At 37.4% G+C, this 24,932-nt stretch overlaps 1 protein-coding gene across 4 annotated transcripts; it reads left to right on the forward strand.

Annotated features, from left to right (window-relative positions):
- Window positions 1–1,038: 1,038 nt before the first annotated feature.
- Window positions 1,039–24,926, forward strand: ZNF512 (zinc finger protein 512). 4 transcript variants are annotated; one of them, XM_006910339.2, is made up of 14 exons: window positions 1,039–1,195; window positions 1,700–1,758; window positions 10,259–10,446; window positions 11,122–11,217; window positions 11,504–11,587; window positions 12,245–12,369; window positions 12,919–13,005; window positions 13,426–13,524; window positions 14,123–14,290; window positions 16,693–16,887; window positions 19,071–19,172; window positions 20,047–20,109; window positions 21,251–21,349; window positions 24,000–24,926. In XM_006910339.2, exons 1-14 carry the CDS (start codon window positions 1,166–1,168, stop codon window positions 24,306–24,308), a joined length of 1,704 nt encoding a protein of 567 aa, XP_006910401.1. In that variant the 5' UTR covers window positions 1,039–1,165; the 3' UTR covers window positions 24,309–24,926. The 4 variants fall into 4 exon arrangements, with proteins under 4 accessions (XP_006910401.1, XP_024901508.1, XP_024901509.1 ...); XM_025045740.1 differs by having other exon boundaries at window positions 10,262–10,446; XM_025045741.1 differs by lacking the exon at window positions 20,047–20,109.
- The last annotated feature ends 6 nt before the right edge of the window (window positions 24,927–24,932 follow it).

A 24,932-nucleotide genomic window follows, 5' to 3' on the forward strand; every position in this document is an offset into this window, starting at 1 on the left:
CCATCCCAGTCCCACTGAGAGGAGCCATCGCAGTCCCTCTCAAAGGAGCCATCGCAGTCCCTCTCAGAGAGACCATCCCAGTCCCTCCGAGAGGAGCCATCGCAGTCCCTCTCAGAGAGACCATCCCAGTCCCACTGAGAGGAGCCATTGCATTACTTCTGAGAAGAGCCATCAAAGTCCCTCTGAGAGGAGCCATCGCAGAATCTCTGAGAAGAGCCATCGAAGTCCATCTCAGAGGAGCCATCAAAGTCCCTCCGAGAGGAGATGTCGCAGTCCCTCTGAGAGGAGATGTAGAAGTCCCTCTGAGAAAATCCATCGCAGTACCTCTGAGAGGAGAGGACACAGTCTGTCTGAGAGAAGACAGCTCAGGCCCTCTGAGTGGAGCCAACACAAGCTGTCAGAGAAAACCCACAGAAGTCCCTCTGAGAGAACCCATCACTATCCCCCTAAAGAAAGACTCAAGCACAGCTCCCCTACGGAGAGACCCAGACATAATTTGTCTAAAGATTTCAAGAGTTACTCAAACATGTCTCCTAGGGACCACACAAAAAAAACCAAAAGCAGGGCAAGTTTGGAGCCCTGGGGCTATTAGATGAGATTTACGCCCCCATTATTTATTTATTCACTCAAGTATTCACCAAGCTGCCCTTTCCTGGCTTCTTTCATGCTCAGCCACTGACTCCAATTCTTGCGCCCTCAGCAATGGAAGAGCTTGTCTCTTCGACCTGGGGGGGAGGGAGGGCGGGAATGGGTCTGTAATTTCTCTAAGATAAATAAAGGGGCAATAATTGATCTTCCTGTGCATCTACAAAGACCACTCGTCGTGCTGGAGCGGGGGAATGGAAGGTGGAGGGACACTAGGTGTCGGGCAAACGGGTGGAAGGCGAGGGAGAGGTCCTGGGGCCAGGTTAAGGACCCACTCCTACACACAGTCTCTGCGGTTCTACAATGCAACCCCGGGGCGGGGGCTCAGAGGAATCGGAGGGCGACTCGTCACGTGACAAACTACGACCACAGCCCCCCTCCGAGGCCACTTGGCGGAAGTAGACGTTCGGAACGGAGCTCGGCGGCGCCGACTCCACATCCGGGAGAAAAGACGAGAGCGGAAGTGGCGTTGGTCTGGCCGGAGTCCTTGGGTGAATTTGTTAGGCGTGGAGAGGGAGTAATGTCTTCCAGACTCGGTGCAGTACCCGCCGTGAGTTTCTCGGTTTGAACGTTGTGCTTCAGGGGTAGCGCTGTTGAGCCCGCAACACGCGGTCCCTCGCTTTTGTCCCATCCTCAGAGTTGATTTTATCAGAGCCCATCGTAGGCCCCACCCTTCTAGGTCAGATCTACTTGTCCCCCCTTTTCTCTTCACTTTCCGCTGCCTGTTTCCCACGTCCTAGGACTCAGTTCCTTGCCAGATTGCCATTAGTTCCTATTGCTTTTGCAGCTCCAGTGTTTCCTTGACCGTTGCCCTCCCGTTTTTTCTCCCTTTTAGACAGGGCTTTGAGAATGGGGGAGATGAAGGTTCTGGTGTTGTCACCTGCCGTGATTCTGTAGGACAGAACGGCACACTTTTCCTAAAAAGCCCTGCCGCCTTCCATTTGAAGTAGTTGCCCCAGGAGAACTTCGTTTCTTCTGGGCACAGGGGTGTTTGTCTTTTTGTGCTCAAGGTTCAGAGGTCCCTAGCATTCACTCATGCGCTTGCTTTTGCTAGACTCCGGGACCCACATCCTTTAAACAGAAGAGGAACACGAGGATCGTGAGAGCCAAGAAGTAAGTGCGGTTTTCTGATGTTCATTTATAATTGTGTCGCCAGTGCTGGCCAATAGAACGCTCTGTGATGATGAAAATTTTCTGTATCCACACTGCCCAGTACTGTAGTCACTGGCCACGTGTGGCTTTTGAGCCTTTGAAATGTGGCTAGTGTGGAGGAACAATTTCAAACTGTATTTAATTTTAATTAAATTTAAATAGCCACCTGTAGCTAAAGTCTGCCTGATTAGACAGTGTAGATTTAAACCTAGAGAAAAATTTAGCTTGCAAGAAAAAAGTACGAATTATAATAAAAATGGAATATATGACTCAGCGTACATATGACTACATTTATATCCTCATGAATACTTTGGTGAACATGGGAAGGACTGATAAAAATAACTAAGAAATTCTTGTATTTTTCAAACTACTTGGCTTTGAGACTGGTGTATTATTGTGTATAGTGAATGTGCTAAGCTTTTTCATATTTGTTAATATTGAAAAGATTGTTAACTAGATACTCATTGGAAGGGATTAATTCATTCAGATAGCATTTACTAAATATCTATGTGCCAGCTGTGTAGTAGGTTAGATATACAGACATGAAAAACAAAACAGTTGAAAAGGGGAGCTAGGCGAATAGCTCAATACAATACAGTGTAATTTAGTATTTTAAAACAGGAATTTAATGTAGCCTTGCAAGGGAAGGGTTGCCAGAGCAAGTCACTCCTAAACAGACTTGAAAGTAAAGGAATAATGCAGTTAGCCAGAAAGGAAAGGTATTTTTTTTTTTCAGAAGAGAAAACAGGATATGAACAGGTAAAATAATTTAATGGGATAGCAAGAGAGTTATTGTTAAAAAATATAAAGGTTAATGGGCCCTCATCCGTTAATCTGAATCAGTCATTGGGGTTAGGGTGTTGGCATTTTTATTTTTAACTGGCTCCCTTCTAAGAGACTGCAGAATCTTCAAACCATTGGTGAGAAGTGACACTAGAAGAAAGTGGAGGTGAAACCATGGAGAACAGCATTTAAGGATTGAGTAGAATAAAAGGAGGCTGCAAAGGATACTGAGATGAACTAAAATACTTTTCCATTGAAATCTGAGTGTTTGTACCTAGAGAATGAACTATGGGTTCTTAAACATTCTTGGTAGATCAGAAAGGAGCTGAAAATAGGTTAAACTTTTCATCTTTGTGATCAGAAGCAGAGACTGAAAGGTCAGCACGACAGACAACACTACAAATTATGATAGTCATTAAAAAGTCACTGCAGTTATGATAGTCATTGGTTGAACCAAAAACTTTTTCTGCTCGTATTTATGGAGAGGGAAGTTTGAGATTAATCTAGTTTTTAACAAATAAGCAAATGCCCTGACTTAATAGGTAGATAGTGTAAAATACTTGAGAATTTTTGTTGAGACCTTTAAAAATGAAAGACAGAGAACGTGGAGGGAGGGATTCTCTAACCGTATTGACTTAACCCCCAAGATGTTAACCATGCCAACCATATGAACTATTGATGATTTTTTTTACTATGCTCATGCTTATTCATGAGGAGGGATATGACTATATCTGGTCCTACAATGATAGTAAAAAAATTTCTTTGAGGACAGTTTCCTAAGAGGCGTCACATGAGACTGGACTCTTAATGGCCTGTTGATACTATCAGGTCTTTCTAGTAGAGATCGTTCCCATTGTTTGGGATGGTGGGTTTTGGCTCTAGGAGACTGCCAATTCTCATTTTAAAATTTTTAATATTTTTGTTGAGATATAATTGAAATACAATAGACTGCACATATTTAAAATATATAATATGATTAGGTTTGACACATGTAAGTACCTGTGAAACTTCCCACAATCAAGATAATATTTCCATCTCTCCCAAAAGTATTTTCATGTCTCTTTGCAATCCATTCCTCCCTCTACTCCTGTCCCCAGATACTGTTGACCTGTTTTCTGTCACTGTACAGTAGTTTGCATGTTCTAGAATTTTGTATAAATGAAATCATAACAGTATGTTGGCTTTTTGCATGATTTCTTTCACTCAGAATAATGATTTTAAATGAAAAATATTTTTTAATGCTGAATAGAATTCTATTATGGATATACTGTTATTTGTTTAGCTGTCTACCTTGATGAACATTTGAGTTATTTTCAATTTGGGGGTATTACAATAAAACTGCTATGAATATTCATATACAAGTCTCTGTGTGGAAAAATGTTTTCATTTCTCTTGTTAAGTATCTAAGATGGTATTTATTTACTAAGATGGTATTTAGCATTTAAGATGGTTAGGTCATATGTCAGGATTATGTTTATAAGAAATTGCTTGTTTTCCAAAATGGTGGATTATTTTACATTCCTACCAGCAGTGTTTGAGAGTCTTTAATTTTAGCTTATTTAATGGGCATATGAGTATTGTTTCATTGTGGTTTTAATTTCCTTTTTTTTGATGAGTTGATGTAGAACATCTGTTCATGTGCTTATTGGCCATTCATATGTCCTCTTTTGTAAAGTGTCTGTTCATATGTTTTGCCCATTAAAAAAAGTTCTTTGTCTTATTATTAAATTGTAGTATTTTTGTAAAAATATTCTGTTCAATTCCTTTGTCTGATATATGTGTTTTGAAAACTTCTTCCAGTTTGTGGTTTGCATTTCATTTTCTTAATGGCATCTTGTGAAGAGCAAAAGTTTTAAATTTATCATTAAAAAATGATAAAAATTTCATTATTATTATTATTATTATTGTCTCATGCTTTTTGTATTCTATTTAAGAAAACTTTGCCATCCCTAAATGCAAATATTTTCTACTATGTTTTCCTCTAGAAGTTTTGTAGGATTTACATTTAGATCTGTGACTCATTCAGAGTTAATTTTTATGCGTGTATCTTAAGAGTCAATGTTAATTTCCATTTGTATATCCAGTTGAAAAGACTTTCCCTATTCAGTTGCCTTGGCACCTATGTCAAAAATCAGTTGAACGTGTATATGTGTTTCTGTTTCTAGACTCTCCTTATTCTGTTCCATTGATGTATATATCTGTCTTTTTGTCAATAATAAATTATCTTGATATTGTAGCATTAGAGTAAGTCTTCAAGTTAGATAAAGTCATCTAACTTCATTGTTCTTTTTCAAAATTGCTTTGTCTATTCTAGGTTCTTTGTGTTTTTATGTAAATTCTACAATCGTTTCTATTAAAAGAAGCATGCTGGAGTATTGATTGGTATTATTTTGAATCTGTAGATCAATTTGAGAACTGCCATTTTAATAGTATTGAGTTTTCTGATTTATGAGCATGCTATACTTTCTCATTTATTTAGGTCTTTAATTTCTCTCACCAGTGTGTTATAGTTTTCATTGTAAAAGTCTTGGATGTCTTTCGTTAGGGTTGTTCTTAGGTATTTTATATGTTTTTTTATGTCATTGTAATAGTGTTATTTTTATAAATTCATTTTCTAGTTGCTTTTTCTAGTATCTAAGAATACAGTTGATTTTTCTGTGTTAACCCTGTATCCTGCCACTTGCTAAATTCATTTTTAGTTCTAATAGTTGTTCTGTATATTCCTTGGGATTTTCTTTGTAAGCAAATATACAGTCTGTAAGTAGGGACAGTTTTACTTTTTTTCTTTTGTTCCTTATGCCTCCCTGCCCCCTTTTATAAAAACCTTTTTGCAGTGGCATTTAACAATGGAACCTTCTGGACCTGGAGTTTTCTTTTTGAGAAGGTTTTGATAACGAATTCAGTTTCTTTAAAAGATATAGAGCTTTTAGATTTCCAGTTTCTTGTGTCAGTTTTGTTAAGTTGTATTTTTGGTAAGAAATTTGTTCTTAATTTGTCAGTTTATTGGCATAAAGTTGTTCAAAGTATTCTCTTATTATTTTAATGTCAGTATGATAACTACTCTTTCATTCCTGCCATTGGTTATTTGTGGTATCTTTTTCTTGATCAGTCCAGCTACAGAGTTGTCAATTTTGTTATCTTCTCAGAGAACCAGATTTTCTTTATTGTTTCTAATTCATGAATTTCTCCTCTTTATTATGTTTTCCTTCTATTTATTTTAAAAAGAAGAATTTTTAAGGTTTCCTAGGATAAAATCTTAAGTCATTGATTTTAGATCTTCTTTTCTAGTATAATCATTTAAAGCTTTTAAGTGTGCTTCTCAGTACTGCTTTAGTTGAATCGCACACATTTTGATATGTGCATTTTTGTTAATCACTTCAAAATATTTACAAATTTCCCTTGTGATTTCGTTTTTGACACACAGATTATTTAGAAGTAGATTGTTTAATTATCAGATTTTTAAAAAATTACATATCTTCTAGTCTTGATTTCTAATTTAATTCTGATATGGTCAGAACACATGTGTAATTTTCATCTTTTTAAATGTAAAGTTTATGGCCCGGCATATGATCTATCTTGGCGAATGTACAATGTGCATTTGACAAGAACGTATATCCTGTAATTGTTGGATGTAGTGTTCTATAAATGTTGACTGGAACAAGATTTTGTTTTCCCTGAATTTTTGTCTAGTTCCATCAGTTGCTGAGAGGAAGAGGTCTTAAAATTGTCTGCTAAAAGTGTAGAATTGTCTATTTTTTCTTTAATTCTATTGGTTTTGCCTTGTGTACTTTGTTATAGACACATATAATGGGTAATTGTGTATTCCTTATGATTTGTTACTTTTATCATTATGAAGTGTCCCTTTTTATGTCTAGCAATGCTCTTTGTCTTGAAGTCTGTTTTATCCGATATTAAAACAGCCACTCCAGCCTTCTTGTGTTGCCGATTGCATGATCTAATTTTTTTCATCCCTTCACTTTCAATCTATATTGCTTTATATTTAAAGTGTGCCTCTTGTGGCAGCATGCAGTAGAGTATTGCTTTTTTTATTCACTCTGAGTCTCTGATTTTTAAGTGGAGTATTTAGACCATAAATATTTAAATTAATTATGGATGTGGTTGGATTTAGGTCTACCATTTTATTATCTGTTCTCTGTACCCTGCTTTTTGTTCATCTATACCTTCTTTCTTGAATGTTTAGTGTCCCATTTTAATTTATCTCTTTGATTTTTTGGCTTGCTCTTGCTCTCTTCTGTTTGTATGTGCTTGCTCGTGGTCTCCCTCTCCCTCTCCTCCCCCTCCTGCTCCCTTCCTCCCTCCCTCCCTCCGTGTGTGTGTGTGTGTGTGTGTGTGTGTGTGTGTGTGTGTGTCCCCTCTTTCTCTCAGTACTGGTTACTTTAGGAATTACAATATAATACCTATTCTTCCACAGTCTACTTAGAGTTAATATCCTACTACTTTGCTTAAATGTAGAACTCTCACAACCATAGAGCTTCCTTTAACCCCCTGCCTGCTGACCATTAAGTTATAGCTGTCATATATACTATATTTATATACATTGAGAACTTGACCAAATGTTAAAATTTTGCTTTAAAGAGTTTTTTATATTAACCCAAGTTATTTACCATTTCTTTTCCTCTTTCTTTATTCTTAAAAACCCAAATTTCTCTGTCATCATTCCTTTCGCTAGAACAGTTTTCTTTAGCATTTCTCATAGAACAGATCTGCTGACAAATTTTTAGTTTTTCTTCATCCGAAGAAATATTCCTAAAGGATATTTTTACTGCATCTTCTCTCTCAGGATTTTAAAGATGTTGTTGCACTGTTTTCTGTCCTACTTGGTTTCTGTTGAGAAATCCATGATATTTCGAATCACTGTTGCCTGTATGTAATATGTCATTTTTTCTGGCTGCTTTCTAGTTTTTTTAATGTTTAGTTTTGAACAGTTTCATTAAAATATGTCTAATGTGTGTTTTCTTTCAGTTTCTCTTCTTGAGTATTTGTTGAACTCCTTGAATCTGTAAATTAATTTCATTAAATTTGGGGAATTTTTCACCATTTTTTTCAAATACATTTTTCTGCCTCAGGCTCTTTTTTCTCTCCTTCTGGGATTACAACTACACTTAAGTTAAACCTTTAGATATTGACCCACAGGTTGTTGGGGCTCTGCTTTTTCTTCTTTTTCTTATTCAGTTTGGATAATTTCTGTTGATCTATTATCAAGTTTAGAGACTCTTTCCTCTGTCTGCATTCTATTACTAAGACCATCCAGTGAGTTTTTATTTCAGATATTGTATGTTTCAGTTCTAAAATTTCATTTGGTTCTTTTCTAAGGTTTCTATTGTTTTTTCTTGATAATTCCTACCTTTTCCTTTATTTCAAATGTGTTTTCCTTTATTTAATGGAGCATAGTCATAATAGCTGCTTTAAAGTCTATGATAGTTCCAATATCTGTATTATCGTGGAGTTGACATCTGTTTACCATCTATGCCTTTGAGAATTGCTCACATTTTCCTAGTTTTTTGTGTATTGCATAATTTCAGAATTTATTCTCAAGATTGTGAATGTTATATATGTAGACTCTGGGTCTTTTTACACTCTGCTGGGGAATGTTAATGTTTTTATTTTAGCAGGTAACCTGTTTAGGTTCAGACTGTAAGTTCTGTTTTCCTTTCTGTGGGCATGGTTCTATGTCAGTTCCATTCTTTGAGTCTTCGCTATTATGGTTTAGGTCTTTTTTTGTACACAACTAGCTCAGGGGTTAGTCTGAGACCTTTTTTGGGTGTTTCAAATCTTGGTTTATTTAGCTCTCCAAGCTTTTGATACATTAGTTTGGGTCTGTCTCACTCTAATAGCTCAAGGTTTAGTCTGAGACTTGTGCATTTGTTCAAATCTTGTTTCACTTTTCAAAGCCTTTGCTATGCTGGTTTGAGTATGTTCCACACATATATAGCTTAGGATAAGCTGTGAATTCATACACAAAATTATAGGATCCCTTCTCTGCCTCTCTCTTCTTCATGACTCCCAACCTCCTCCCAATCTATAGAAATTCCTTTTTCTGATTTCTCTGGCCAGAAAGGTGGAGATTCTGTTGGAAACTGTTCAAAACTAAACATTGGTGCTCTGCAAATGGGGCCTACCTTTGTTGCAAAGCCCACTGTGAGAGAGCAAAATACTGGGAGGACCTTCTCTCAGTTTTGACTCCTCTCCACAATCTACTTGATTTTGTTTACTTTTCAGAGTCCAGAGTTTTTAGTTGTAATCAGTAGGAAGGATGGGCTGTGATGGGCTTACACTACCATGCCTGAACCAGGACTTCTCTATTAAAATTGTATTATTGGACCTCATGTGCAGAGAGGTGAAAATCATTCTTCCCTGTTCGTAGCATACTGACATCATCAGTCACCATTATTGTTTATTATCCCCATTTCCTTCCCCTTCCCCCCACAGACAACCATGTTAACATGTTTGATATTTACCCTTAAATATTTATGAATTCTTGTAAAACAGCTAGTACTGTTTATGTGTATTAGTTTTTAATTTACCGAATTGATGTCGTACTATAGATCTTGTTCTGTTTCTCTTTTCTTTCAACGGTATGTTTTTCAGTTATGTTCATGTCTCTCTATATAGAAATGATTTATCGCTTCTGACAACTACCTAGTGTTCCATAGTAGGCATTGATCACAATTTACTTACATATTTTCCTAAGAATGGTCACCTGTGTTTCTTTCAACTCTCTACTCCCACAAACTTCTGTTTAATTCTTATCAGTTCTACCTCTGAAGTGTTATCTTGACTCTGTCAACTTACCATCTTTCCTACAAAACCTTAGTTCAAGCCCTCTTATTCATATGATTGCAGTGAGCTGCTAACTCTTCTTCTTTCCTTCATTCTTTCTCCATGAGTCATCTTCCATACAGCATTCAGAGTGACCTTTCTAAACCACAGATCTAAAGCAGGCCTCACACTTTGAGAACTGTTGCTCTGCAGTATCTTTAGTCACATAGAAGATACTTTGTAGTTTCTCAGTAATGCTTGTTAACTACATACTGACTGGTCTTAGATTTGGGAAATTGGATTCAACTCTATACCAGACCTTTCTGGCCAGCTTAACAGACAAGATAGCTCCTTCCCTTTAGCTATGGAGCTAAGTATCATGTTGTCTAAGTAAGATAAGGGTGGCCCTGACATCAGGGTTTAGGAAGGAGGCTAAGGGAGAAGAAAGATGGGTCAGACTAGGGCTTACGAATTGTTTTTTTCCTTCTTTATTCTCTGGAATATTACTTAATTACTGTCCCTCTGTCAGGGAAATAGGGAGGCTTGGGCATACTGGATACAGATCCAGGGGGTCTTCTGGGCACAGAACACCCTATTTGACTACTTTCTTTTCTTTGATGAATCCAAGAAGGAATGCCTACACGGGCTGCAGAGTGACCATTTTTGTGAACTGCTTACTCTTTTCAATTACAGTGAAGCATAATAATAATTGTATGTGTTGTATTAGATCAACCACTGTAATTATTTGAAGATTAGCATTGAAATTTTGTTCTTATTATCAGGCTTAGGTTTTTTTTGCACACGTAACGAAGTTGGTTGTTTTCTTATGATATATAATAATTAATAGGAACTTTACTTCAGACCCTCCTTTGTAGTATATATCTTTGTGTCATATTAGTAGCAGGACCCAGTGCTCCATAAAGGATAACAGTTTCCAGTACACTGTCCCTCATGATGACTCCTTAAGTGGCTCATCATCTGCCTCTTCGTGTGAACCAGTGAGTGATTTTCCAGCATCTTTCCGAAAATCTACCTACTGGATGAAGATGAGAAGGATCAAGCCAGCTGCTACTTCCCATGTTGAAGGTATCAGTATCAGTATCTTATTCCAAATTCAGAGCACTCTCTAAAGTTATATTTTGAGGTAGCTGTTGTAAAGAGCTCTTAAAGTATTAAGTACCACCACATACGTGTTTTCTCATTAGTGATTAACATTTTATAAAGATGTTAGGCTATCACATACTGTTACCTTTGAGTTACAGAGTGAAATTCTTCTGCTCTTACTCCTCTAGGTTATACTGTTATTAACCTTTCTTCTTCATTATTTGAACTTTTCTCCCATTGTTCTAGTTTGATCCTCTGTTGAGGCTTTATAGGCTGGTGTAAAGGTTATTCTGGGTAGAATTGTCTTGCTGGTCATAGTCTCAAGGCCTTTTTGTAGCCCTTTGTCTTGAACAATTCTGCTTCAGTGTTAGCCTCAAATCAAAATCAAACAAAGCACACTGTACAAAGGTCTTTATTGTTTATAGGGAACAGTCAATCACTCGGGGTGGAGAATAGTACAAAGGAAAAAGGGAAGTTGAGTCATTTGATGAAAAGAGATAAAACCTCCCCTAAAAATGTCGCAACTGCCTCTAGGAGGCCTATGCTTGCTTATGATCTTTCCTTTTGATGGTCTTGTGAATGATGTTTTGATGGCAGGCCCAGATGTTCACTTACAAACCATACTGAGGTTTTTTCTGCTTTTGTATGGTATTTCAGGGTCAGGTGGAGTATCAACCAAAGGAAAAAGGAAACCCAGGCAGGAAGAAGATGAAGACTATCGAGAATTTCCTCAGAAGAAGCATAAGCTCTATGGTAAGGGAGCAGCTTCTTTAATTCTTTTTCCCTGAGTGCATGGGCTTTATTCTTTGCAGGAGAAAGACTTTAGGTTTTGCCCTTGGAGCACTTTTGAGCCCTTTGAATATTTTGACAAGGCATGGCCTCCATCCTGCCTTATTTTACCCTTCTGTCATGATTTAAGGGAGTCATTTGGTTGAGGGAGTGGGGCATAGAGGGTTGAGAAAAGGAAGGAGAGATTTTGGTACTAGAGAGGGGTTAGCAAAGGTGATATGTTGCCCTTCAAGTTTCTCTCTTGCATCAGGGAGGAAGCAACGGCCTAAAACTCAGCCTAATCCCAAATCCCAGACTCGTCGTATTCGGAAGGAACCACCAGCCTATGCAGCAGGTATGCTTTCTGTTGGAAGCTTTGTGGGCTCTAGTTCTCGCATTCTGATTTTTGTTGTTGTTGGTAAAGGAATGATGTGCCAAAGCATTTCTTTAAGGAAGCAGGTATTAGGCCATGGGTTTGGGGTCAGACAGTCCCTTGTTGAAGTTTTGGCTTTTCATTAATTTTCTGATCTACCTCAATTTATTTAATTTCTGCAAGCTTTAATTTCCCTGTCTCTAAATAAGAATAATAAAGGTAGTCAGAATTGTGAGAATTAAATGGAATAAAATCATTTAACGAACTTTCATGCATAGGAAATACTCAGCAAACTGGTTGTTACATATCTCAGTATCCCATTATGATATGCTGCTATGAAAAATGTTGCCCATTGTCAGTTATACCTCAGTAAAGCTGGAAAAAAGTGTTGCTCCGTTCTTTAAGCCACTGGGCTTTGGATGTCTCTAAGATGGTTTTTATGATGGGGCATTGAATAGGACTTTCAGAAGCTCCTCGCTGTCTGAAAAAAAATTATTTCTACAAGTTATGCATAGTAAGTCTCTTTCCCCAGGAGGGAGAAAAAACTATTTTGTGATGCTTTTCCTAAATTCTGGGATCGTGCTTTTTGTTTCTGGAAAATACTGCAGATTATATCGTGTTCCTTTCTCTTCTTTGTAGGCAGTTTAGAGGAGCAATGGTACTTAGAAATCGTGGATAAAGGCAGTGTCTCCTGTCCTACCTGCCAGGCAGTGGGGAGGAAGACCATAGAGGGCTTAAAGAAACACATGGAAAACTGCAAACAGGTTAGATATTGTATAGTATTTCATAACTGTTTTATGTTATGATCTTTTACCCAAACTTTAGACATCTGGCTCTGTGTTGGTTATGCTGATTACTGTGGAGAAGAGTCAACATTGTGTCATAGGGAAACATAGGCTTTGCAGTCTGGCAGACTTGGATTTGAATCTTCACTCAGCCAGTTACTAGTTTTGTCATTTAGCTTTTTACGTGTGAACTTGAGTTTCTTAATTTAAAAAGTAGAGATAAAATAATTACTACCTTGTATAGTCCATGAGAAGATAAAAAAGAAATAATCCATGCTAAGTTCCTACCCCATTACTTGGCAAATGTTGGCACTCGATAAATGGTAGTTCTTATTTTTTTAAAAACAAGTTGCCTTTACTTCTTTGCTGTCAAGGATGTGACACTGAGCTTGTGGGATTTTTTGAAATTCATCGATTGTTGAGTTTGGGAAATAAAAGCGATACAGACACGAGCATTGGAGGAGGACTTCGTGACATTCTGTTTCTCTTTTGAATAGTTTGGCACTGAGCAGTATTTTTTCTCTGTAGGAAATGTTTACTTGCCATCACTGTGGGAAACAACTTCGTTCACTGGCAGGGATGAAGTATCACGTCATGGCAAATCATAATAGTTTGGTAAGAGTGTCTTCTGTCCTACATGAGCCTATGTGGTGTTTGGATGTCTTAGATGAGTGTAGATAACTCAGTGGAGGTGGCCAAGGCTCTGGGACTTTATAGGGGTGTGAGTAAGAAAGTCTTTTTAATAGAAGAGTTCTGTACAATGAAACCTTTGGTGGTGGATATATAGGTATTTCTGAGTTTAGGTTAGTCTCATAGTTTCATATCCTGGGAGACAGAGGCTTAGAACTCTTATTTCCATTACAGTCACTTCCTTTTCACTCTAGAGGATGGAGAAAGCCAGGAGTTAGATAACGTAGACTTCACGAGCATCAGCTTAGGTGCTGGTCCAGTCCTTGATTCTTCTGTGATAAATTTTTTTTTCTGGATCTCTCTTTTCCGTGTATCATCTGCTTGTTGGCTTCTCTTGCTTTCTAGCCCATTTTGAAGGCTGGAGATGAAATAGATGAGCCGAGTGAGAGGGAGCGGCTCCGAACAGTTCTAAAGAGACTGGGAAAGCTCAGGTGCATGCGTGAGGTAAGAGCTCAAGGACAGCAACTCCTGCCTGGTCTTGGGTCCATGTCTTTCTGTTATTCTTTTCTCTCTCTCCTTCTCCCTGTAGACCTGGTTCTGTATCATCTTCCAGCATAAGAATGACTCCTGCTTTTCCAGGTCTCCTGAACTTATCAATATCTTTTTATTTTCTTTCTCATCTCTAAAAATTTATTTTTTCCCCTTTTTCCTTTGTTCGAAGGGGTTTCTTTACCATCCTTTCTTTGGTGTGATGAAGAGGATCCTAGTAACCTCACTGTGAGGAACTTCAATGTTGCTGGGTATTTGATATTGGGGTAGAGTTGCATCATAGACTAAGAAGGGAGCTCTGACACAGAGAAGGTGCACGGTTCTAGTTTCTTGAATGTTGTCTAAACATGGAATATGATATGTGATGGTAGATAGGACAGCCATTGGGCCAGAGACAAGAAAGGGTTGTGCCAGGGGGAAATGTTGGAAAGAGTCTAATGATATCAGATCTATTTGTGTGGAGTGGTAGTTGAATGCCTTGTGGCTGTTTAGAAATTTAGAGATCATGTCAAAAGATGTAAGATTATAGTATAGGTTTCTCTCCTGTGTTCAGAGTTGCTCTAGTAGCTTCACCAGCATCATGGGATATCTGTACCATGTCAGAAAATGTGGCAAAGGGGCTGCAGAACTGGAGAAGATGACTCTGAAGTGTCACCACTGTGGAAAGCCATATAGATCGAAGGCTGGACTTGCATATCACCTGAGATCAGAGCATGGGCCTGTGAGTACTGATTACTTTCTAGCCCCTGTTTGGGGATATATTCTGTGGTAACTGCTTACCCCTACGTCTTCCCATATATCCTCGGTTCCTCATTTATATCCCTGTTTACCCTTTGAATGTTTTTGTTCTCTCTTCCTTTGTTCTCTTATTTCTTCCTTTTGAACATTCTTAGTTTAGAGAAATCGAAGTTCATTGTAGTCTGGGCAGAAGCACACTCATTATATTTTTAAAGTTTAAGGCATACCCCCTTAGCTACAACTCTTGTGGGAATCTGTCCAGCTGGTTTCTGTATTCCAATTTTTTTGTCTTGACTTTTTTTTCCTGATTACATTTCTGTATTCCCACCCTACACACCTCATTTTTTTTTTAAGTTAGGTTTCGAGGTATAATTTACATGTGGTAATTAATGTTTACCCTTTTTGATGTACAGTTATAAGAGTTTTGACAATTATGTACATCTATGTAACCACCACAATCAAGATATAGAATAATTTGATCATCCCCCCAAAATTCCCTTCCGTCCCTTTGTAGTCAGCTCTTCTTGCCATCCCTAGCCCCTGGCCACCACTGATCTATTTTCTGTCCCTATAGTTTTTTCATCATATAAATGGAATCATACAGTATGGAGCTTTTTGAGTCTGACTTCTTTCACTTAGCATAATGCATTTGAGATTCATTCATATGTTGGTATGTATCATCAGTTTATTCCTTTTAATTTCTGTTTAGGATTTCATTGTATGGCTATTTCACTATTTTATTTACCAGGTGAAGGACATTTGAGTTATTTCCATTTTTTGGCAATTATGAACAAAGCTTCTATAAGCATTCACTTAACGATTTTTGTGTGACAATAAATTTTAATTTCTCTTGGGTAAATACTTAGGAATGGGACTGCTGGGTCATATGATAAACATATGTTTAACTTTATAAGAAACTACCAAACTGTTTTCCAAAGCGGCTGTGCCATTTTGCATTCTCACCAGCAAAGGATATGAATTCCAGTTGCTTTGCATCCTTGTTAGCACTTGTTATTGTCAGTGTCGTTTTACTGCGATTTAAATTTTCATTTCCCTCATGAATAATGATGACTAATGACGTTGGCCATCTTTTCATGTGCTTATTGGCAATGTCAGTCTTTGGCGAAGTGTCTTCATTAGTGAAGTTGTCTATTGAGAGCCTCTGTTCATTTTATTTTTGGAGTTTTTGTTGTTTTACTATTAAGTTTTGAATATATTCTGAATTTTTTATGTATTTTAGACACAAGTTCTTTATTAGATATGTTTTGCAAATATTTTCTCTCAAATGTGTAGCTTGTCTTTTCATTTTTAATAATGTTTTTCAAAGAGTTCTTAATTTTGATAAAGTTCAATTTTTTTTCTTTTATGGATAATGCTTTGTTATTGTATATATTTTTGTTCAATCTAATGTATAGTTTTATATTGCTCCTGTAAAAAAAAAATCACCACAAAACTAATGGCTTAAGCAACACAACTGTGTTATGTCACAGTTCATTAGGCCAGAAGTCCAGGTATAGCACGACTCAGCTGGCTTCCCTGCGTGGAGCCTCACCAGGCTAGAATCAATGTGTCAGTAGGGCCGTTCCTTACTGGAGTCTTGAGGAGAGAATCTATTTCTAGTTTCATTAAGATTGTTCAAGAATTCAGTTCCATGCAGTTATAGGACCTCATTTCCTTGCTTGCGGTAGGCCAGGGGTTGTTCTCAGCTTCTAAGGGCCATCTTCATTCCCTGGTTCATGGTTCCCTTCATTTTCAAGTCAGCAGCAGTATGGAGTCTCTCTCTCATGCTTTAAATCTCTCCTGCTGCTTCTGTCATGTCTCTCTTACTTAAAGTCACCTGATTAAGGACTTTAATTAGATCTACAAAATAACTTTCACATCACCTAGATTAATGTTTGAATAACTGATGACTATAGCGTGGCCAAGTTGATACATCAAAAAAGTCATCTCACCCCTAATATAATATTATATGTCAACTGTAATTTGAAAATAAATTTAAAAAAGAATAATATCCAGGTCACAAAAATTTTCTCCTTTGGTTTCTTCTAGAAGTTTTATTGCTTTATGGTTTACATTTAAGGCTATTATCCATTTTGACTTAATTTTTGTATATATTATGAGGTATGTGTTAAGATTCATTTCTTTGCATATGGCTATTTGTTGACTTTGAACCACTTCCATTGACTACAACAGAATAGATTTTATCCTGCTCAGAAGCGTTTTTACCAGTAAGATGTGCATTAAGATGGTGGAGCTTTGTGCTAGTGGGTAGCAAGCTGATAAAAAGCTTTTTTGATATATAGAGCAAAAAAGACAGCCCTTAATCATTGGCTCTAATGGAAGCCACTTCTCAGGCCTGTTTTTTGCTATGTCTCATTCTTGCAGATCCCCTTCTTTCCAGAATCAGGACAGCCAGAGTGCTTAAAGGAGATGAGCTTGGAGCCAAAGAGTGGGGGCCGAGTTCAGAGGCGTTCTGCCAAGATAGCTGTATACCACCTGCAGGAGCTGGCCTCTGCTGAACTGGCCAAGGAATGGCCTAAGAGGAAGGTTCTTCAGGATCTGGTACCTGATGATCGGAAGGTAAGGTGGAAACCTGTATTAATTTTGAAGGATTATGTCTGATACTGTGCTTATTACATACAGAAAAGTAAATGCACTTGAGTGAAGTACATGGTAAACAGAATTTATTGGAGATGGAGTACATCTGATCCAGCTTCAGTGTTTTGTTTCATGTAGGTCCTAGAGAAACAGTCGGTTTCAGAAGTTCCTTAAGGAGTCTCTTAATTTTGGACTTCTTCCAGAGAGAACCTAAATTTCCAGATTAGTTTTTCTGCTTAGTTTTTGCCTAGTGTGTTTCTACTTTGTTAGTTCACATGTAGTAGTTTATACTTAGTTTAGGGAAATACTGAACACTTGGTTAGGGTGTGTAGTCCAGTTTTCTCTATGGCAAAATTATAGTTTTCCCCTTTGTAATTAGTGAATATTTTGTGGGAAGATTAAGACTACATAACTAACCTGTGTTTTATCATACTTCTACCCACTTACTTTAGCATCCATCAGTGTCATGCCTGCAACAGTTATTTCTGTGGTGTTTCCTTAATGATGATTTTCTGTTTCCATCATTTCTTCTACAGTTGTTCATTGGAATTCTTCTGAGAAAGATCCGTCCTTTTTTTCTGTTAATTTATTTTATATTAATATAGACTCATGGATATATTTATTCTATCACCTATGATCCAGTGTTGTTGTTATTTGTTTTGCTGCTCAAATTGTTCCAGATTTGGTCATCAAGAGCTCTTTCAAGTGGGCTCCCATATATTTTTCGATACTCCCTTATCATTTTTTTTGAGCTCTTTTTTACTCTCTGACACCGCATGATACTGTAGGCTCATCTTGCCTTTTTCCTGCCCTAGCCTTGGAATCAACCATTTCTTTAATGAATTCTGGTTCCTTTTATTGGAGACTATATTTAGAAGCCAAGATTGGAGTGCTAGATGTATTCATTCCTACTAGGGTGTCATGCTTCTGGTCCTTCTTGGTGGATAGACCTAGGATATATATGTATGTGGATTAATGGATGCATACACACACTCCGTATTCGTTTCTTTGTCTATCTATATATTAAAGCCATGATACCTTTAATTCCAATCCAACACCACAGGTTTCATTCTCGCCTTCCTCTTTTCCTTATTTGTAACTCCTTTCTTCAACAGCAAGAATCCTGGCTCTTGTCTACAATATATTTACCTTGTTCAACCCTAGTACAACATAAAGTAGTTTCAGAACTGTTAATCCATACCCCTGTAAAAAACAAATTTATTAACTAGAGACAATATTTGTGTGTAGTTCTTTTCATCTTTAGCCTTACAGTCAAAATTCTATTTTTCAGTTAACTTACATTGGTTTATCCCCCATCCCCATCATTATGTTTCTCATTTGTAATAATTAGATTCACATGTAACTCTTATTAATTTTGGGTTCCCCTTACATCCTGTTTAATTTAAACTATTCATTTATTTAGGGAGTACATAAAGCATTACCATGCTTCTAAAAATCAGACGTATACAAAAAGTTCTTTTCAGAGAAGTGTCACCACCCCCTCTTTCCAACAGTTCTGTTCTAAGTCCCCTTTTATTTCCATTCTGTTCTTATCCCACTGCCCCTAAAGACAACCAGACTCAATAGTTTCTGGTTTATCCTTCCTGTATTTTTATGGGATGGATATATGAATATTTTTTTATATCTCCTTTCTTACTATGGATGCCTTTTTTTGTTTGTTTTGCTTTATTTCACTTAAAATATATCCTAGAAATCACTCTAAATGTGCTCATAGAGATTATCCTCATTTCTTTTTTATAGCTGCATAAATATGATAGTTTATTATGTGAATGTAATAGTTTATATAAATATTTCCCCATCAGCATAGAAGATTTTAGTTGAATCCATATATATACTAGCTGCAGAGAAGGGGAGATACTTATAAATATAGCCATCTCCATGCTCTGATTTCTTTTGTAGCTTTACCAGAGTCTCTCTAGTCTGCCTTTCTTACTGCCCCCATTACCTCTATGGCCTTTGGTCTTAGAATAGTTTCTGAGACTAACCAATAGACAAATATACTTAGCAGTTTCAAGAACTTTAAAAGGTCTTACATATTACAGTTTTTTTTTACATATGAAAATATACTTATGGAACTCCAGAATTACAGAACCTGAAGAGTTGGGTGTGAATATTCCTCTAATAAAGTGTTTCTTGTCTCGTAGTTAAAATATACTCGCCCTGGGCTACCTACGTTCAGCCAGGAAGTACTACATAAGTGGAAGTCGGATATCAAGAAGTATCATCGCATTCAGTGTCCTAACCAGGTGGTTCTTTCTCATTCATTCAGTAAATGTTTATCATGTATCTGCTGTTGTTTCAGTTATTTATTCCTTTGTGACAAAGCACCTGAACCTTAGTGATTTAAAACATCAAATATTTTATTTGTTCACAATTCTGTAAATTAATAATTCTTGTCAGGGCTCAGGGTAGTTCTCCTGCTGTGCATAGCATCAGCTGGAAGCTCAGATGGGACCTGAATATCCAAGATGGCTTCTGTGTAGCTAATTCAGCTGGGAGCTTATCTCTCCACGTGGCCTCTTTCTCTAGCAGGGTCGTTGGTGACAGACTTTTCAGAGTATTCCAGGAACATGAAAGTGGAAGCTGAAGATCTCTTAAGGCCTAGCTTCAGAATTCGTTCAGCATCTTTCCATGGCATTCTTTTGGTCAAAGGAAGCACAGGGCTAACCCAGATTCAAGGAGAGGGTAAATAGAATAGACTCCGCATCTTGATTGGAAGAATGACAGAGCATTTCCGGCCATCTTTTATCTACCCTAGCTATATGTAGTACTTTGGGGAGGAATAGATACCTAAGAAATAGAAGATACATTTGTACTAAAAAAAGCAGATTTAAAAAAAAAATCTAACCATATATATTTCTGTGTTTCTTTAAGTATAAGACATACCAGGGAAGGGAATGTCTTAAGCTTTTGTAAACAACATGTTCACCTCTTTTACTTTTCATTGGTTTTTCTTCCTGCTTTTGTGGCTTGCATATGAATCCTTTTTCTGTTTGGTTTATGGTACAATTTTTTGGGCTTCGTCCTTCAAATATAGAGTTGGTCAGTGTAAATGACCAGATTGCTAAGAGAGGGATGCTGTTTGGTGTAGTCTTCATGTTATTTCTCCTTTTTTTTCAGGGTTGTGAGGCTGTCTACAGTAGTGTATCTGGCCTTAAGGCTCACCTGGGCTCTTGTACATTGGTTTGTAACTTTCTGAACTATTTTATTCTTAACATGACCTCTGAAATAGTCTGACATAGAAGAGAATTCAGTTTAGGTGAACAGCTAGTTGTCTTGTTTTCTGTTATCTTCTGAGGCTGGTTTAGTTTTGTATGACCCAAAGAACATTGGTCTCTTATTGAGTAAGATGCCAGGGTATGTCCAAGATGCAGAAAAGGCCGACATAGCCATAAATCATATCAATTAAAGAATTTGGAGAAAAATAAACTAGTTCTGAATCCCTACCAGGGTTTAACTTCTTCTACATGAGCCTCTCCCACATTGGACCTGCCCTGTCTTATTGGGCCTTAAACTTTCTAGAATTAACTTATATGTACTTATCTGGATTGGTGAAGATCCTCTGAACCCACCTGAATTATACTGGCCTCTGGGGATGGGAGGTGGGATCCCTGGGTGTCAGGCTAACAGCCATTCACCTCACTGAATCTTTTCCATGTTGACCCAGGTGCCCTACAACCCACCAGCCGTGGGGATTGCTGCCACTTTCCAATCCCTTTCAGAAGTATCTCCTCACACAAAATGAGCACCATGGAAACCCGAAGCTTCAGGAGGGGAGAGAAGTCTCAGTTCAAGGCAACCAAGGGAGTTGTAGGCACCCAAACCAGATCTGTCCAGGAACGTTTAGGAGTTTGTCATCTTGATCTTAGATTCTGAGTCCTTAAACTAGGTATTATGGATGGTACTCTTCTAATTCTGGATTTCCAAGGCCCTTTTTGCAGCAGTGGATTACAGTGGGAAGAACTGCAGGTTTATCTCTTGTGAACTTCAGGGGTTTGATCATTTTGGGGGAGGAACCAAGAGAACCTTGGAAGTGAAATGAAAGGAACAAGGGAAGGTAGAAAAATATGACACATCACATAGGTAGGAGAACTTCAGGTCGTGTTGAAAAGGGTGGGGGTGGGGGTGCATCAGGATAGATTTATAGTGGTGATAGTCTGCCCAAACTGATTTTCCTAAATATATCATTGTTTTGGATTTTCTTTCTTCTTATCTTTGCTGAAGTAGAATCCCCTCTTTTCGTCTCTGACAATTCCTACACATAGCCCAGATATGTGTTTCTGAATTTACCAGTAATTCTCTTTTCTTTCATTCTTGAAAATAGGGGACCTTTGTGGCTGGAAAATACAGGTGTCTTCTGTGTCAAAAAGAATTTGTGTCAGAGAGTGGTGTCAAGTATCACATAAACTCTGTTCATGCTGAGGTGAGATTTCTGCTTTCCCACAGGGTTTTTATAATTCTCTGGGCCCAATACATAACACCACAGGAGAGGTGGATTCTGTGTCTATTTTTATGAGCTAGGACTGTCAAGGAAAGTGACTCTTAAACTGGTTACCAGAGACATTGGAGTTAAAATACTTTCTAAAATTAGATGTGTAATTATATTTTTCTATAAAAGCATTTGAAATCACTGTGAGAATCCCTGAGCTCTTCTAATTCCCTTAAATCCAGTTAAATCAAGCATTTGGGAACCAGGCTGAATTTATACCTTTGTAATTCTTGTTTTATAGCAGTCTTTATACTTCTGTTTTCTAGTATTCTAATGTCTTCAAACAACCTGTTTTTAATTCTGTTAAAAGTATTGCATAGAAGCAAATATAAAGGACATTATTGAGACAGTGGGGGAATTTGAATACCGACTATATTAAATAATAGTAATGTGTCCATGTTAATATTCCCAATTGTGATAATTGTAGTTGTACAGGAGAATGCCCTTGTTCTTAGGCAGATACATGCCGAAATATTTAGGGATGAAGTGGCATGATGTCTGCAGCTAACTTGCACATTGTTCAGAAGGAAGGAAGAAGAAAGAAAGAGATGAACAATAGCAAATCTAGGTTCATTAAATGATTGTAACTTTTCTGAAGCTTTGTGAATTTTCAAAATTAAAAAAAATCAGTATAAAAATGCTTTAAAGTTCAGAAAGTAAAGAGTTTTCTCTTGGGCAAAGTATTTTAGTAGTACAGTTGAACAGAGAAAGTATTTACTGTATAATTAAACACTCATTGCAAAAGCTTCAGGCATAGAGTGTGTATTATCTTGGAATATCTTATTGCAGAAACTATTGTTACCTGATGAGGAAAAATAGCAAGTACCTTGAGCTGTTCTCTGCTCTCAAATTGAATAATTCTTAACAACGTGGGCTTTAGTGTCATCAAAAGTGGTTCCTGTTGCTTTACTGGTTTAAGCTTTGGGAATCCCTTTCTGTATCTGAGATTTTTTTTCTGGAACGCAGCCATATCTTTATTTTATAATAATAGTGTACCTTTTTATGTTTCAGGAAGTAGTTGAAAGATAAATAAAAATCTGGCCTTCATGTAGTTAACTTATTTCTCTAGTGCTTCCTAAAAAGTTGGAACCAACAAATTTCACTTAGTTTGGGGCTTGCTCCCCAAACATTTATTCAATGATTTATGCCTGTATTTATGAATTATATGTGGTGGTGAAACATCTTTACCCTGTTCCTCCATCTCTGTCTCATATTTTCTTACATTAGTTTTTTTTAATAGTAATTTTCAGACGCATGAAAATGGACAGACAGAAAAGTATAATGAACAACTTTAAGAGTCATCGGTGTATGGCCAATCCTGTTTGATTTGTAACTACACTCACTTTTCTTGTCCCTTTAAGGCTTATTTTAAAGCAAATTCCACATACAATGTTATAACCACAACCATCATTACACGTAAAAAAATTAACAATGATTCTTTAATATCATCATATATTCAGTCATTATTTAAATTTCCCTAATTATCTTCTTTTTTTTTCAGTTAGTTTATTTAAATCAGGATCTAAACAAAGGTTTATATACTGCATTTGTCTAATTTAATCTAGAGTAGTGCTATTCAGTAGAAATGTAATGTGAGCCATATGTGTAAAAATTTCCAGTAATCACATAAAAAGTATAAACAAAACAGGTAAAACTAACTTTAATAATACATTTTATTTAACCAAGTGTATTGAAAATACTGTTTAACATGTAGTCAATAAAAAATTATTGAGATACTTTACGTTTTTTCATACTAAGTCTTCGAAATTGGTATGTATTTTACATTGAAAACATACCTCAATTTGGATTAGCCACAGTTCAATAGCTTATTCGCCACATGTGGCTAGTGACTGTCTTATTGGACAATGCAGGTCTAGACATTTTCCCTTACTCTTTTTTTTGCCCTTTAGTTGTTGAAGAAACTGGGTCATTTGTCATATGTGTTTACTCACATTCTGGATTTGCTGATTGTATTCCTGTGCTGGTGGTCTTCTGTCCTGGGTAGTTCCTATAAATTGGTTGTTAGACCTAGAAGACTGATCAAATCACTTGATTTAGGTTGAAATTCGTTCTTTTTTTTTTTTTGCAAGAATATTTCATAACTGGTTTCCATGTGTCCCAACTCTTAATTTATAAACTGAGGCTCAAAGAGCTTAAGTAATTTTCCCATGGTCACAGAGCTAGAAACACCTGGGATTTGCGCCCAGGTAGTCTGGCTGCAAAACTCATGCTCTTAACCACTATACTATCATGAAATAAAAATCTCCCATTGCCCAGTGCTTTACATTTCATGAGGAGGTTTTTACAAAGGGGATAAATGGGTGGATGGTGCTAAGTAAACTGACTCTGTAGGTCAGTTATCGAAGTACCCCAAATCATGTGCACAATAAATATGTACAATGACTGCTCTCGTATTGATTTTCTCCAGTTTAAGAGAGTTCTAAGCTCTGGTTCCATGTCTGTTTCCTTGTGTTTAGGGTATTCTGCCCTAAAACCATGCATTTAAAAACAATTCTTCCTGTACCCCCTCTTTATGCTCTTGTCTGTGTTTTGACTGGATAATGTTTCTATTTTGCCTCTGCAGGATTGGTTTGTTGTAAATCCAACAACAACCAAAAGCTTTGAAAAGCTGATGAAGATAAAGCAGCGGCAGCAAGAAGAAGAAAAGCGGAGGCAGCAGCACAGGAGCAGAAGGTCTCTAAGAAGGCGGCAGCAGGCTGGCATCGAGCTGCCTGAGGCAGAGCTGAGTCTTAGAGTAGGGAAGGATCAGAGGAGGAGCAATGAGGAACTGCTAGTGTCGACCTCCTGTAAGGAACCAGGGCAGGAGCCATTGCCAGCACAGTCCCAGAAAGTAAAGCCCCCAAAGACTAATCATAAACGAGGAAGGAAATAGGCAGGCAGTGTGAAAGCACTCCTGGGAGAGTGGATGTGATGCTGTTGTCACGGGGACCTGTGCTGAGAGGACTGAGTCATGGGGGCTAAGTGAAGAGAAGTGTACTCTTTCAGCCATTTGTGTAAGGCTATGACTTTCTCAGCTCCTTCCTCTTGTATAAATTTCACTGTTTTCCCTACTTATTCACTCTGACCCCCACTCCCACCCTTTTCGCTAGGTTTTCCCGCTATTCCTCATTGAAGTCTTCTTGTTTTTCTCTTATCTTGCCCAAAGAGCTCCCTCTTAAGGCCAACTGTAGGCCCCTCTTGTCCTATACAAGACTAAGAAACCTATTTGGTTGTCCTTCTCTTCCTGGGGCATATAATATTTTTGGAAGCTCCATTGATTTAGTAGTCATACTCTGTCATCTAGCTTATAAAACAATTCCGTTAATTTTTAAAAACCATACTGATTAATCATTTTGTATTTGTGATATAATAAGCCTAGAAGCTGGAAATGTCACTCATATGATAAGGTAACCCTGTCTCTTTGGGAAGCAAACTTTATGGAGGCTGTTTGTTCTCAATATGGTTTTAGGATTGAAAGTAAGTAAATGGACTTAGGAAGAAAAAGCTAGAAATTCCC

This window comes from Pteropus alecto, unplaced genomic scaffold (assembly GCF_000325575.1).
Source record: "Pteropus alecto unplaced genomic scaffold, ASM32557v1 scaffold61, whole genome shotgun sequence".
Classification (NCBI taxonomy): domain Eukaryota; kingdom Metazoa; phylum Chordata; class Mammalia; order Chiroptera; family Pteropodidae; genus Pteropus; species Pteropus alecto.

Bases quoted from the DNA above. Each gene is read 5' to 3' on its own strand.
- ZNF512 (XM_006910339.2), top strand. From the start codon at position 1,166: ATGTCTTCCAGACTCGGTGCAGTACCCGCC. The intron at 11,588-12,244 runs GTATGCTTTCTG...TCTTCTTTGTAG, and splicing joins ACCACCAGCCTATGCAGCAG to GCAGTTTAGAGGAGCAATGG. The intron at 21,350-23,999 runs GTGAGATTTCTG...TTGCCTCTGCAG, and splicing joins TAAACTCTGTTCATGCTGAG to GATTGGTTTGTTGTAAATCC.